Source organism: Mya arenaria, chromosome 10 (assembly GCF_026914265.1).
Source record: "Mya arenaria isolate MELC-2E11 chromosome 10, ASM2691426v1".
In the NCBI taxonomy this organism is placed as follows: Eukaryota; Metazoa; Mollusca; class Bivalvia; order Myida; family Myidae; genus Mya; species Mya arenaria.
The window spans coordinates 65363536-65376500 of NC_069131.1; the positions used below are offsets into that span (position 1 = coordinate 65363536).

A 12965-nucleotide genomic window follows, 5' to 3' on the forward strand; every position below is an offset into this window, starting at 1 on the left:
CCCCCTTAACCCCCGGCGGAAAAGTGGCGACAACTTTTTAGAATCCAGAGGAAACCATGTCAGCGTCACATTACTCAGTGGTGTCTCTCTTATTATCCGTTTGTTCCTAAGAATTATATTTGAAAATCAATTAAAATACTTATAATAGAAAAGCAACACATACCTTAGTCATCACATAAATATATAAACTAACCTACCGAAATGTCATAATTTAGAGAAAAAACAACAACATCTGGTTGTATGTAACCTTAAATACATGTTTGCTGATTTTACAGCTTTAAAATATTCCAGCATATGTTTACAAAACGGAATTCCCGGTATTTTCGCAGAAAATGGCAAATAAAACAATAAAAATACCTACTTTGTGAGAGGTAATAGATGTTTTCAGTCTAAAATTTACTATTTGTTCTAGCCACTCTCTGTCTATTGACATTCTGTCTCATTTTTTGTCATATTATTCGCTCGTTTACTGTCAAATTGACTTTTATTAAGGGTGGGTGGGGTGTGTTTGTTTATGTTTTGTCGTTGTTACAACTCGATTAAAAAATTCTTGAAATTATATATATATATTTTAATTTTATAAAATTTATCAAAAATGAAGTGTAAAGATATGTTTTTTATGAATCATTAGGCAATGATGTGGGTTTGAAACAGGCCCAGTGACTCACTCGGTGAACGACACACGCCCACTATAATTATAACACTATCATGGTCATTGGAGCCTTTGCAATTAAGCTAACAAGGCAGCGAGTTCTTACCCACACTCAGTGCACTAATACAATAATTGATAAACTCTTTTATGATCCTAGCACTAATTCCTCCCAATTTTGATACCGTCACTGTTGAGTCAATGTTGGATAAAAATCATGCCAGATTGCCATCATCATTTGCAGCTTGAACCTTGTCTGCTTGACTGGGACAAGCAATTCATGGTTGTCTTATTGTCTTCCGGGAGGGACGTAAAATGGGGGTCCCATGTGACAGTGCCATACACTGGCGCACATTTAAGAACCGGGGTAGATTTATCCTGGGTTACATTCTGTCTGTGCACTATGCTCCAAAAACCTTACATGACTAACAATCTAATGGGAACACTTGCCGAATGGGCCTTGCCCTAGTGTGATTATTATTAAACTTAAAATCATGTAGGAAAATATTTCTTTATCTGAAGTAAATCTCTTACACCACTGTAGAGATTTTGACAAAGCAGGAACGTTGTTATTTCCAATTGACACAATGCTCAAAGCTCATAAATTATAATGGCTGGACCATTTACATAAGATTCAAGGTCACATGGGGCGGTCAAGGGTCATCATTTTGTAAAATCATTAATGTTTGCCTTCAAGCTGCACTCTCACAGATATACCATTTTTACAACTTTTTTATTTTTTGTCTGAGAAAGATGAAATTTTTTAGTAAATATCTGCAAACCAATGATATAAGGTTGCTGACAATAAATCAGATCGTAGATTTTCATATTTCCGTTCGAAAATTAATGTTTTATGGCTTAAACTGTTACTAACGGTTTAAGAGAAATGCATAAAACATCTTTCTTCTTTTTTGAAATATAAAGATCTTCATTCTATTTTTTTTGTCAGCAGTCTTTCGATGGATTTTCGCAAAAAATGGCTGGTTCCAAGACGAAATGTTGTCAAAACGTTTTATCTGTGACAGTGCAGTGCAGCTTTCATGTTGTATTGTGGATTTTTTTCAGATTTTGAAAAAGTGTTGATTCACAACCTCCTGGATAAAACTGTTGAATTAATACCAATTAATTGTGCCACAAATGTACAGATAATTAGTGTGTATATATTATGACATAGCAGTTGTTTAAATAAACATAAATGTTACCTTCATTCCAATATATTTTAAGCACTGGTAAGGAAAAGCACTTTTGATTGTTTCAGATTTGATGATGGTTGTCCATTTCGTTTCAGCTATCATTTGATTATGGAATGTCTGATTATCATACACTATCTCTCTTGTACCAATGGAGGACTTTGAAATGTATGGCCCTTTCAGACAATATTCAGAGTCCACATGATACTAGCTTGCTTTGTTCAACCTCAAGGCAACCCAAAGACAACCAGTTTGGGGGTTATAACACTTTTATATGGGCCATGATGCATGATTTTTGTTCTTCTGAAAACCCCAGCCCACAGGGATCAAACTTATCACAGGCTCTCAAGCTTTACACTAGTGAATGCTTTACAGGGCTTGGTCAAATTCTGTATTTTATATAGCAGAGCTTGTTACAAATTTTTTATGTAAATGCTTTACAGAGCTTGTTCAAATTCTGTATTTTATATAGCAGAGCTTGTTACATTTTTTATGCCATTGAAATGGTAGTGGCTTGTTGATCCAAAAATCTAGTGCTCCAGGAAGGATTTGAAAAGCTCCCCCGCCTTCCGGTCCAGGGGTATAATGGGGATAGCCAGGGAAATGGGCTGTGTTTTTACCTTCCAGGTGGTGTCCGATGAATGCGATGGTTTTGTCTTTGCGCCAAAATTGGCGGGGAATTGACCTTACCTAGGGTCCCTGGTGTGCGGGAGCATTTTGCGGGGATTTTACTAGCAGTTCACCTCTGCTAGGAGGGGATTTTACCCAGGCTTGGCTGGACGGAAAGTCAAAGTCCCCACTATTCTGGTGACAATTGACTGGTGCATAATGGGAGCATGTTTTATCATAGTGGAGAGGGAACATATATTTTCACACCAGTTGTTAATAGTCAATTTTGGATATTAGCTTTGATGTGACCCATATATAGGTTAGCCTGTGGAAATCACATTTCTTAATACATGTATAAACAAAATTATATGACATCACTAATTTCAACAGTACTATAAAGGCTTTACAAAATGTGCAAGTTACATTTTTACCAAATGGAGCAGACAAAGCTTTTTACCTCTCTCTCACCATTTCCTCACAAGGGAGTGATTTACTGATTTATTACCACTATTTTATGGCCACTGATCTGGCTGTTGTAGCAGGCGAGAATTAGAATGTCTGTGAAGTGAATGAGAGTGTAGATGGATACGATACATTTAGTTTCCTGGTGGTATTTTTTTCTTGTATATCACTTTTGTTCATATAAGTATTATAAGATGTTATTGGCGCTACTCGCACTTAAGATAAATGTACATAGTAACACGTTGACATTATATGTTATATCATTATGTGTTGTTGACGATGTACATTGTAAATTGTCTGTGTGTCTGTCTGTCAAGATTTTTATTCAAGAATAATTTATGATGATGATGATGATGATGATGATGATGATGATGATGATGATGATGATGATGATGATGATGATGATGATGACGACGACGATGAATATGATGGTGGTGATGATGATGATGATGATGGTGTAGATGGTGGTGGTGGTGATTATGGTGGTGGTGGGGGTTGTGGGGATGGTTATGGTGGTTGGGGTGGTGTTGTTGGTGCCTTGGTGATGGTGGTTATTTTGGTGGTGGTGGTGGTGGTGATTGGGGTGGTGGTAGTTGTGGTGGTGTTGGTTGTGGTAGTGGTTGTGGTGATGTTGATGATGGTTGTGGTGGTGTTGTTGTTGTTGGGTTGGTGATGGTGGTAATGTTGGTGGTGTTGTCATGTTGATGTTGGTGGGGATTTTGGTGGTAGTAGTTGTGGTGATGTTGATGATGGCTGTGGTGGTGGTGTTGGTGGGTTGGTGATGGTGGTAGAGGTGGTTGTGTTTGTGGTTTTTGTGATGCTGGTGATGGTGGTGGTGTTGTTGTTGGTGGGTTGATGATGATGGTAGTGGTGGTTATATTGGTGGTGTTGATGGTGGTAGTTGTGCACATTCCTAATGCTGAAACATAATTTACTTTTGTTTGATATGTGAAAATGAGTTTATGTTGTATACTGTCTCTGTATGGAGGAAGTAAATTATATTTGTTGGTCTTATACCAATGGTTTCTATTTTTTCCAGATAACCAAACATGTAGCATGTCAGACGAGACATGGATGTAAAGATGGCGCTTAACTTCTCATCCCACTCTGGTTGCTACTGCTGTGAGCGTACAAACACGGCCAGGATGGATATAGACTCGGCCCTTGACGAGCTTGGCATGCTGAGTTCCATCACTGAGAGTCGCAAACAGTATTTAAGGGTAAGATATTTTTCTTAAAGGCAGCTGAGTTACTTCTAGCTTTTCAGTTTAGCACTTCTCCTCAATACATACACTGTATTGTACACCAGGGCTTTCAACAGAGGTCTGGAACCCAAGAGTCAATATCTCTTGGGATGTGATTTTCAAGAGTCAAACTCAGGATTTCAATGTGTTAATTGCTGTTGACTTTAATTGATTAAACAAATTATTCTGATCATTTCCTGCACTGAAATTCTCCTGGGTCAAAACTGACACAATCATACATGTACTACAAATTTATGATGTGTCATTTTCAGGTCATTACCGATTTTTGTGCGTCAAAACCCGTGATCTTGGGTCAATTGAAAGCCCTGGACACTAATTGTTTTTGAACAGGAGTCTGTAATATATCCTCATACAGATTTTAAAATTCTGAGTCCAAAATCAAGTCTAGCCATGAAGAAGAATTCATTGTCAAAGAAAAGAGATGTAATTATGTGCCAAGTAATTAAATTTCAGAAACAAAAGGCTGCTAACAGATCTAAATTAGATTCATTGTTACAGACATCTATTGCCTGAACAACCGTAGAAGTCTATCAGACTTCAAAGCTGCAAAATTTAGGAGTCCTGGACACCTGAATATTTTTTTTAATGCAATAAGAAAAGTATATAGGTTTATTTAGGGTACTGGTCAAAAATGGCACTAGCCTGCAAGCCCTGCACTTCATTATTGGCTTCCTCAAACCCATTTCTACATAGCAGGACTTGTGCATTTTTTATGCCAAGCACTAGTGTAAGAATTCAGGCTTGTTCATTCAATAGTCTTATTTTGCATTCGGAGCACCTCCGCCATATTCCTTCAAAAACAACTTGGTATGTATATGGATGGTTTACAATGTCAGAATTCTTTGCATTTAACTACGCTGCAAGAAGATCATGTAGTAATTACAATTTAGCAGTAAACTTAATGACTTTTGGGAATCTTAATTATTTTGCAATAATACACTTCAATTTAAACTTAATAATACAAAATACACAGTAAAACACTACAATCACTTTATTCTGTTTGTTTTTTTAATTTTTACAAACTACTTCTGATGTACCAGCATACATGAGAGGTTGTTTTCACTGAAAAATGGCCGAGGTGTTCCCTACTCTAATTTTGAGGACTGTGATTGAATTTTCATGATTCAAGGGAAGTAACTATGTACTGTTTTGTTTTTAAACTGGATCAGAATTGCTGTTCTTGATCAGTTGGTAATTATTCAAAGGATAACACATTATCAGTTAATTAACATACAAAATAAAAGTAATGGCCACTTGTAGATTAAAGACTAAAATCGCACCAGTTTACTTTTTATTTCAATATAGCAGAAAGAAGTAATCAAGTACACACAAAATGCACCATTTGGGACTAGAAATTGTGAAAATGTTCTTCAGGGACTACCCGCAAACACCCCTACCAACACTCTAAATCAAATAAATTTGATATATGCTCAAATATTGCCTTTCAAAAAAGGCTTAAAGGTTAAACTATTCCTCAACTTCTGTTAGAGTCCTAATGGGTAAGAGGATATGTTGCCAGTTTTCTATTTTAATCTTGACTGTACCAGTGTGAGTTCGTTCCAAACTTAAACCAGGTTTGTTTGTTTTATACTTAAATTAAATTCTTTCTGCAATTTCGGTATCAAAGAGTGAAATGATTGTAATAGTAGTGTTTTCAGATGCATTACTCTGAAGAAAAAAAAATTTTGTCTGAAAACATGAGCATGTCCATATTGGATGATGCAAAAAAAAAAAAAATTTAAATGCATTAATCACAGGGCTTTTTCTATAGTACCCACGGATACGACTATCGTACCCATTCCCTAAGCAAAATATAAGATTTTTTTCCCAATCATCAGATAAAAATCCCAATAAAAAAAAAAAAAAAAAATATATAAAAAAAAATATACATATATATATATATATATATATATATTATTTTTATAGAAAGTCTTTTTACCTGTACTGGTTCATTTTCAACATCCTCATAAATTATGTGATGTAAAGATTTTTGATAATCTTGATGAACTCGGAAATCATTGATTTTCATCACATTCAGAGATCTGTATGGAATATTATCTGTCATGATTTATTGCAATAGATATTTACACCCCAAGGATTGATATTTCAGCCATTTTGGGTCTTTTAAAGGGAAAATAAACTAATATTAAATCCTTTCCTAATTCAGCAGGAGACTAGAAACCTTTTTCTTTTAACTGTAAAATTTCCGAATTTTGGCATTTTCACGACGCAAATTTTCCCAAAATGTCTAGGGTCTTTTTCCCAAAATGGGCAGAAAAAGCCCTGAATCATGCATTGACTTGAATGGTAAAAACAAAAGAAAAGCATGTGGTTTGTGTTCAGATGTAAAAAATATTAACCTATATATTAATTCTATTTTTGAATTAATAGCTATGTGGGAACAGAGTCCCCAGCTAAAAAAGATATTACTAATCTGTACACAATTCAATTTTGTTTTGTTTTGGTCATTTAAGTAATATATTAAAGTATTTTAATTATATACAAATTATATTATATTTGCAGGAGCGGGGAAGGACGCGAAGTGAGGGAGCCTTATTTTCCAAGCGGCCCCACCATGCTAAAACCCACAGCCTTCCCGTCAGCACTTCGACGTCTAGTTATCACATAGTGCAGATAGACACAAAATATGTTACAGGATTTTCCAGTTCACAGGAGGCGAGTGAACCCCAACCTGAGCCCCAGCCCGAGAGTTCAACCTCCCAGTCAAACTGTGAAGTGTTTCTCGATCAAAGTAAGGACTACAGAAATCCTCCGGAGAATTTGGATTCTACTGTTGATAGTCATCGTCGATCAAAAATGTTAAGACTTAAGTATCGACAAGAAAATATTTCTGCGAGAAATCATAGAATTTTGGCGAGAAAGCGTGCAAAGCAGCCGTATGAAGTTCCATGGCGATTGACCCAATCTTTCCAAGAAAGCATGCTTTTAAAGGACAATGACATTCCAGAATCTAAATCCAACTCCTCATCTCCGGTGAAACCGATAAATCCCGACTCGTTGTCAAGGTCAAGGTCATTGGATAACCTTGACTTTTCCTCATTTGTTATAAGCGAATCTCGAGAGAAACAAGATATTGATGGTGTGGCTTCGGGCATTAAGAATTTGAATGTTACAGACTCTTGAGAGAGGTTTATTTAATTTTTGTTGATTGGTTCAATTTCACAAGGCTTTAATATTCATGAGATTTTGCAAATGGATGACGTGGTGAATTGGTAACCTTTTGAAAGAGTAATTTACTGATGTCCATCATTGGTAAAGCTATTATGTGGCGAACTTTAAACCTCTTGAGTTTGAAGAAATGAAACACCCATTTGTTGTTTGAGAAACATAGTCCGTGAAATTAAACCAATGACAGATATAGTTAGTTGTATTTTCTTTCTTGTCAAAGACTAGTTTGTAAGACTTTTGAGTTTGCTTAATTTTGTCTGGGTATTCTGTCTGTCTTTCAGAATCTGTATCTTCATTATTTGTTTTAAAAAGAACAGGGTGCTGCAGAAAGGGGACAGGGTGCTGCAGAAAGGGGACAGGGTGCTGAGGGACAAAAGTGCACATTGTATCAGGCATTGAAAGAATACTTGAAGCATTATGCATTTCATAGAAAATGTAAAAAAATGTGCTTATTTAAAGTAATATAATGGTTTCAACTTCCAAATATGTATTTAGTTTGTTGAAATTCATAATCATAATCATATTTTAAGTTTTTGATCAAAACAAAAGAAATATTTGATTATCTTAAGCATTGAATTCTTTGAAGGCAGGAGGGTGCTTCCAAAGCGAACAGGAGAGGTTGCAGCACCCTCACATAACCTTCTAGCTTAAACCCTGCATAACATGGTTTAGATACCTTCATGATTGTTCAACAGCCAAAACTGAAATAGAATATTTTTTCTGTTCTCTTTCACTTTGATTTCAAGTAGATTGGCACGTCCTGAATTAATGTTGTATTCAATATCAAGACCAAATGACCATACAAAGCTAAATTTAATACTGACATGCCGATACACAAAAAGTCCTATCATTTGTTCAAATTTGAGGAACATATCATCAAAATTAGAAATATTTTAATTAAAAAGCCTAATTTTGTTTACGATAAGTGTTCAGCATCATTATGTTTTTAATGGGACCTCTTGCTATATAAAATTTAGGAAATGAGCTGGCCCAGAAAGAATTTTTCCATATGCAGGGCTCACGGGCTTGGGTTTTCGTTCAGTCAATTTTCTGGCATATGGTCGGTCAGTTGGATTTTTTCAGAATTCACACTCAATGTCATAAAATAATTCGTTACAAAGGATTGAATAACTATAAATTTGTGTTTCCATTTATCAAAAAAACTTGTATAGGTTGTTTTCTTCATTGTATGTGAATCTCAAGGTCGTATTTCATCAAAGACAAGCCTTGGCTTATTTTATTGAGGCTTGTTTCAGTATGGGGCATTGTACGAGGGTGTATCAAAAAATGTGTGGACATTTTCTCATGAATTATTTCCGAGCTGAAAAAAGGTGTTTTTCTTGTCACTAATGAAAACAAGTTCATTTGACGTCTTTTGGCTGCAATGTCTTGCTCTACTTCACTTATATTAATTCCATGGTCAGTGTCCACATATTTTTTGGTTGACCCTTGTGTTCTCTAAACAGTCTTTCCAAGTTAAAACATTTCAACTATTTTGTGTATATTAAAATGGTTGTGTGTAGCCGTTCATTTTTCGTCCCACCAAAACACATGTTGTGGTATCTACATTACCTCGAAGCTTTCACAAACATTATTTTTTTAAGCTAATTTTTTTTTCTGTGTTTATATTCTTGGTTGTAACATATTATTTTGAATAGTCAGTAATGATTAGTATTATTTATTATGTTGATTGTCCATGTTTTTTTCGGAGCTCACCAGACCACAAAGTGCTCTTTGTGCACTTTTAGAATGCATTGTTTTATAAGGACCAGACACCATATGACACCATTGGAAGGAAAAATAAAAATTGTGAAAAACTTTCATAAAATTGATAGCATTGTGTACAACGCATCGAATCTTACTTATTGATGTATTACATTGCTTATGACACATGACTTGTATCTTTCGCAGTTTTTGCGTATTTTTTCAATTCGAAAATTACTGCGCTTTTCTATCACATAAATCACATAGAAGTAAGTGAAAATAAAAATAATTTTACCTTTTATGAACAAGATTATGTTAAAAATCATACTATTAACTTTTATATCAATTCGTAGTGAATCAACTAGAAAGAATAGATTGGTTAATGTTTTCTTAACAATATAACGCCTACGTTGAATCACATTTATGACTGGAAATGAGAAAATTGGAAATGATTTTTTCAGGGAATTTAGATTTTGAACAGCTACAGGTGGTTTCTTTTTTATGTGTAAAATGAGAAATAAATAATATAAGGTGGAAATAAATCAGTCGAAATGAAATTTAATTAACTGAGAAAAATATATGATCATTAAAGGATGTCCGTCTGTAACCAAGGTGACAATTTTCATCTGAAAAATATAAATTTATGTTTGGATTCTTCTTTTTTTCTGACAGATCTGTAATGCCATAATTTACGAAAGATAATATTTATAATTTTGTTGATCATCTTATAATGATTTTGTGAAGAAATTAAATAATCTTGAACCTTTAAAGTTTGACTAAAAATAGTGCAGTATTGCACTGTGTTTGTTTTTGATTTAACACTTTAAAGCCCTAAGAATATTTCAACCTTACAATTAGGGGTGAGGGAGGGGGTTGGGGGTGGGGAGGGGGTTAGGGGTGAGGGAGGGGGTTGGGGGTGGGGAGGGGGTTAGGGGTGAGGGAGGGGGTTGGGGGTGGGGAGGGGATGATTGTGGGCCTCCTGGTTTCCATTTGAAAGCATATCAACCTGACTCCCATTATTCCCATTATGTCCGGGTACTCATGTTTCATTAATGTTGTCATTTTCAGTATTACATAAGCACACAATAAAAATTCATTTTTTAGGTGATATTAAACATAAAACATTTGTAAGCTTGTCTGTTTTTCGAAGAAAAAGTTGAAGTATTGTTGTAGCCTTGTTGACAGCATCAGGTCATCATGCATTTTTGTTTAACCCAAGTCATTATTCAAAAACAGTTCAACATTCTTTTTTTTTAAATGAAACTTGGCACACATGTTGCCATAAACAAATTGCACATGTGCAGCAAGGCCCATAACTCTGGCCTTAATAATGCCCCTTTTTTGTACGAAAAAAAATCGGATGCGCGTTGACATTGACTCTGAGGTGCTCTTGTTTATATGTGATCTAGGTAAGAATGCACATTGCACTCACTGCCACTTGTCTGATAGGCACAATTCTATTGTGGAGTCCATTTTTTTAATATCAAAATAACACATGCATCAATGTTTGTTTTGTTTGGTAAAATACATTAATAGCACAAAGATTATATTAACCTTTTCCTTTTTTCAGACTGTCATTTAAACATATTTTTTTTAAATCACATCCATTTAATTTTTTTAAGTTGATTGTAGGGGATATTATTTTCCATAGAAATTAATTACATATACTGGGTGTCCCAATTTCTGTGAAGGAAAGACTTTGTCAATGCCTACTGGAGGGAAATAAATGGTAAAAGATGCATTCGTGTTTCAGATATATTATTTTATGTCTATGCTATTAAAGGCATATAATTGATTTACAATTGCATGCTCAACATACATGTTTACATATATTATATCAACCTGGGGTGTTCCGCCATTTTGTTTATTTTGGGACTTTTTACAAAGATGATAATTTTTTGACCAATCAGAGTAGGGTATTTATGAACTATTCAAGAAGTGGCCTATATTCATTAAAATCTCTACCCAAGTGATGCACAAATAAAACAAAGAAAAGAATTCCAAATATTTTAAGTAAATCAGGTGTTTTGAATACACCATATGCAGAATATAAAGGACCATTTTTTCATTCAGCTTACTGTTTACACATTCGACAAAAAAAGAGTCGTCATACCTCAAAACTTTGATTAACATAGTTTTACAACTGAAAGTAACTTAAATAAACAAATGCACCGGAAAAGACCTAGAAGCACATGTGGACACTGTTGGCATTGTTTTGAATTTCACGGTAATACGATACTCCAGGATATAGGGACATATAGAACAATATAGAGAAGAATTATTAAACAAACATTGATTATTCAATTTTATTTTGGAAGTTAGTAATTAAAGATATTTTAATTCACGATATTTTCATTTGAAAATTAAAAAAGTAACATTCCTTCTTCGATGTGATAGTTTGCTTGAATTAAAAATGCATTATCGGATCTTTGCCTCTATGTACACACAATTACATTTTAATTAATACACTTTCATTTTGTGAAAATCTAGCTGTTGTCACTTCTGTGCTGTGTTTTTTATGTTTATTTATTACTATTATTATGATTAATAATTAATGTTTAATGAGGATGAGAGTGGACGGGTGGTTTGGTTGTCAGCCACTCGGCTAAGAGGTTGTGGATCCGATCCCCACCTGGGGTACTTTCATGATGGCTCAAAGTCGACATTAGTTCTTGCCCCAATATCACGAAAATACTGAAGTCAATCTCAATCTCAGTCTCAACTCATTTCATCACATAGCATTAAAAGTTATTAAAAACCATTTATGTTTTTAATTCATTTAAAAGAGCGTTATATTATAGAATATGTTGATTATACACATGTAGCCTTCGTTCAAGATTCAAAGGGAAACTGCCAAATATGTATTTGAGTAAAATTCATTGTTTTTTTTTAACAAGTACTCCGGTATTTTTTTTGCTCTCAAATTAGTTTTCTATGAAATATTGACAAAATCTTTTTATCAACACATTTTATGAGAAAATAAGTTTTCAAAACGAATAAAAACATACGATTTTGAATCATACTTTGCTGTTATGTGGTAAATTGTGTTGATATTGAGATTGAAATTTGACTTAAGTATTTTTGTGATATTGGGGCCTGGTTGTAGTTGTGAAATAGACTCAAGGCTGATATCAAGCTATCATCTTTCGTCACTATCAAGTTAAAAGATATGAGTATAAACTAAACTGGTTTACAATTTAATACTTTTTGTTTTGGGTTATTTTTTCCTCTTTTTTATGATAAAATAAGACTTGCACTGTGTTAAAGGTTTAAAAAAGTTTTATATATAGAATTTATTTTGAGAAAACTAATATGATTAGGATGATTACTAATGATTACTGTAAACTGGTAAACTTTGTTTATGCTTTAATATTCTTTATTTTTTCGCTCTTTAGTTAGGTCATGAAATTTATACCTAGCAAACTATAAATTTACATGTTTTCCTGTTCCATTGTTAAAATGACCTCACGAAATTTGGCCAAAACCAAAAAAAAACGCAAAAAAAACCTCTCAAAATTAAATTTAATTTCTGTACATAACATACAAGATATAGGTATCTTTTTTTAAAGTCAGATATATATTTAAAGTCGAATATATGCTAACAAGAAACATAAGATCAATGAGCTATTTTCGGAGATGAATTGAAAACATACACAGCACGTCAAAACTAAACAATGATCTTGTGTCCTGGAAACAAACATCTCAAATTATACACCTCGCATACTTGGGCAAAACAAGACTCACAAAACAAGGACCTTTTTAACAATCTAAAGTACCGGTAACTAGTTACTACAGTGATAGAAATGTTAAGTTATTACATGTATCATGCTATAGTGAAAAGTAATGGTTGATATAATTAAATGATCAGATATCACCTGTTAGTTTTTCTTATCAAAT

General features: G+C 34.1%; 2 protein-coding genes across 2 annotated transcripts in view; one reads left to right on the forward strand and one right to left on the reverse strand.

Annotated features, from left to right (window-relative positions):
- The window catches only part of LOC128204926 (neo-calmodulin-like), a 363327-nt gene that overhangs the window by 32696 nt on the left and 317666 nt on the right, over window positions 1-12965 (reverse strand). The gene's annotated exons all lie outside the window — the stretch shown is intronic.
- LOC128206524 (uncharacterized) lies at window positions 290-9914 on the forward strand. Its single transcript, XM_052909064.1, has 3 exons — window positions 290-371; window positions 3950-4130; window positions 6699-9914. Exons 2-3 carry the CDS (start codon window positions 3981-3983, stop codon window positions 7317-7319), a joined length of 771 nt encoding a protein of 256 aa, XP_052765024.1. The 5' UTR covers window positions 290-371; window positions 3950-3980; the 3' UTR covers window positions 7320-9914.

Coding starts and splice junctions, on each gene's coding strand:
- LOC128206524 (XM_052909064.1), top strand. CDS start 3,981: ATGGATGTAAAGATGGCGCTTAACTTCTCATCCCACTCTGGTTGCTAC. Junction 4,131..6,698: donor GTCGCAAACAGTATTTAAGG/GTAAGATATTTT, acceptor TTATATTTGCAG/GAGCGGGGAAGGACGCGAAG.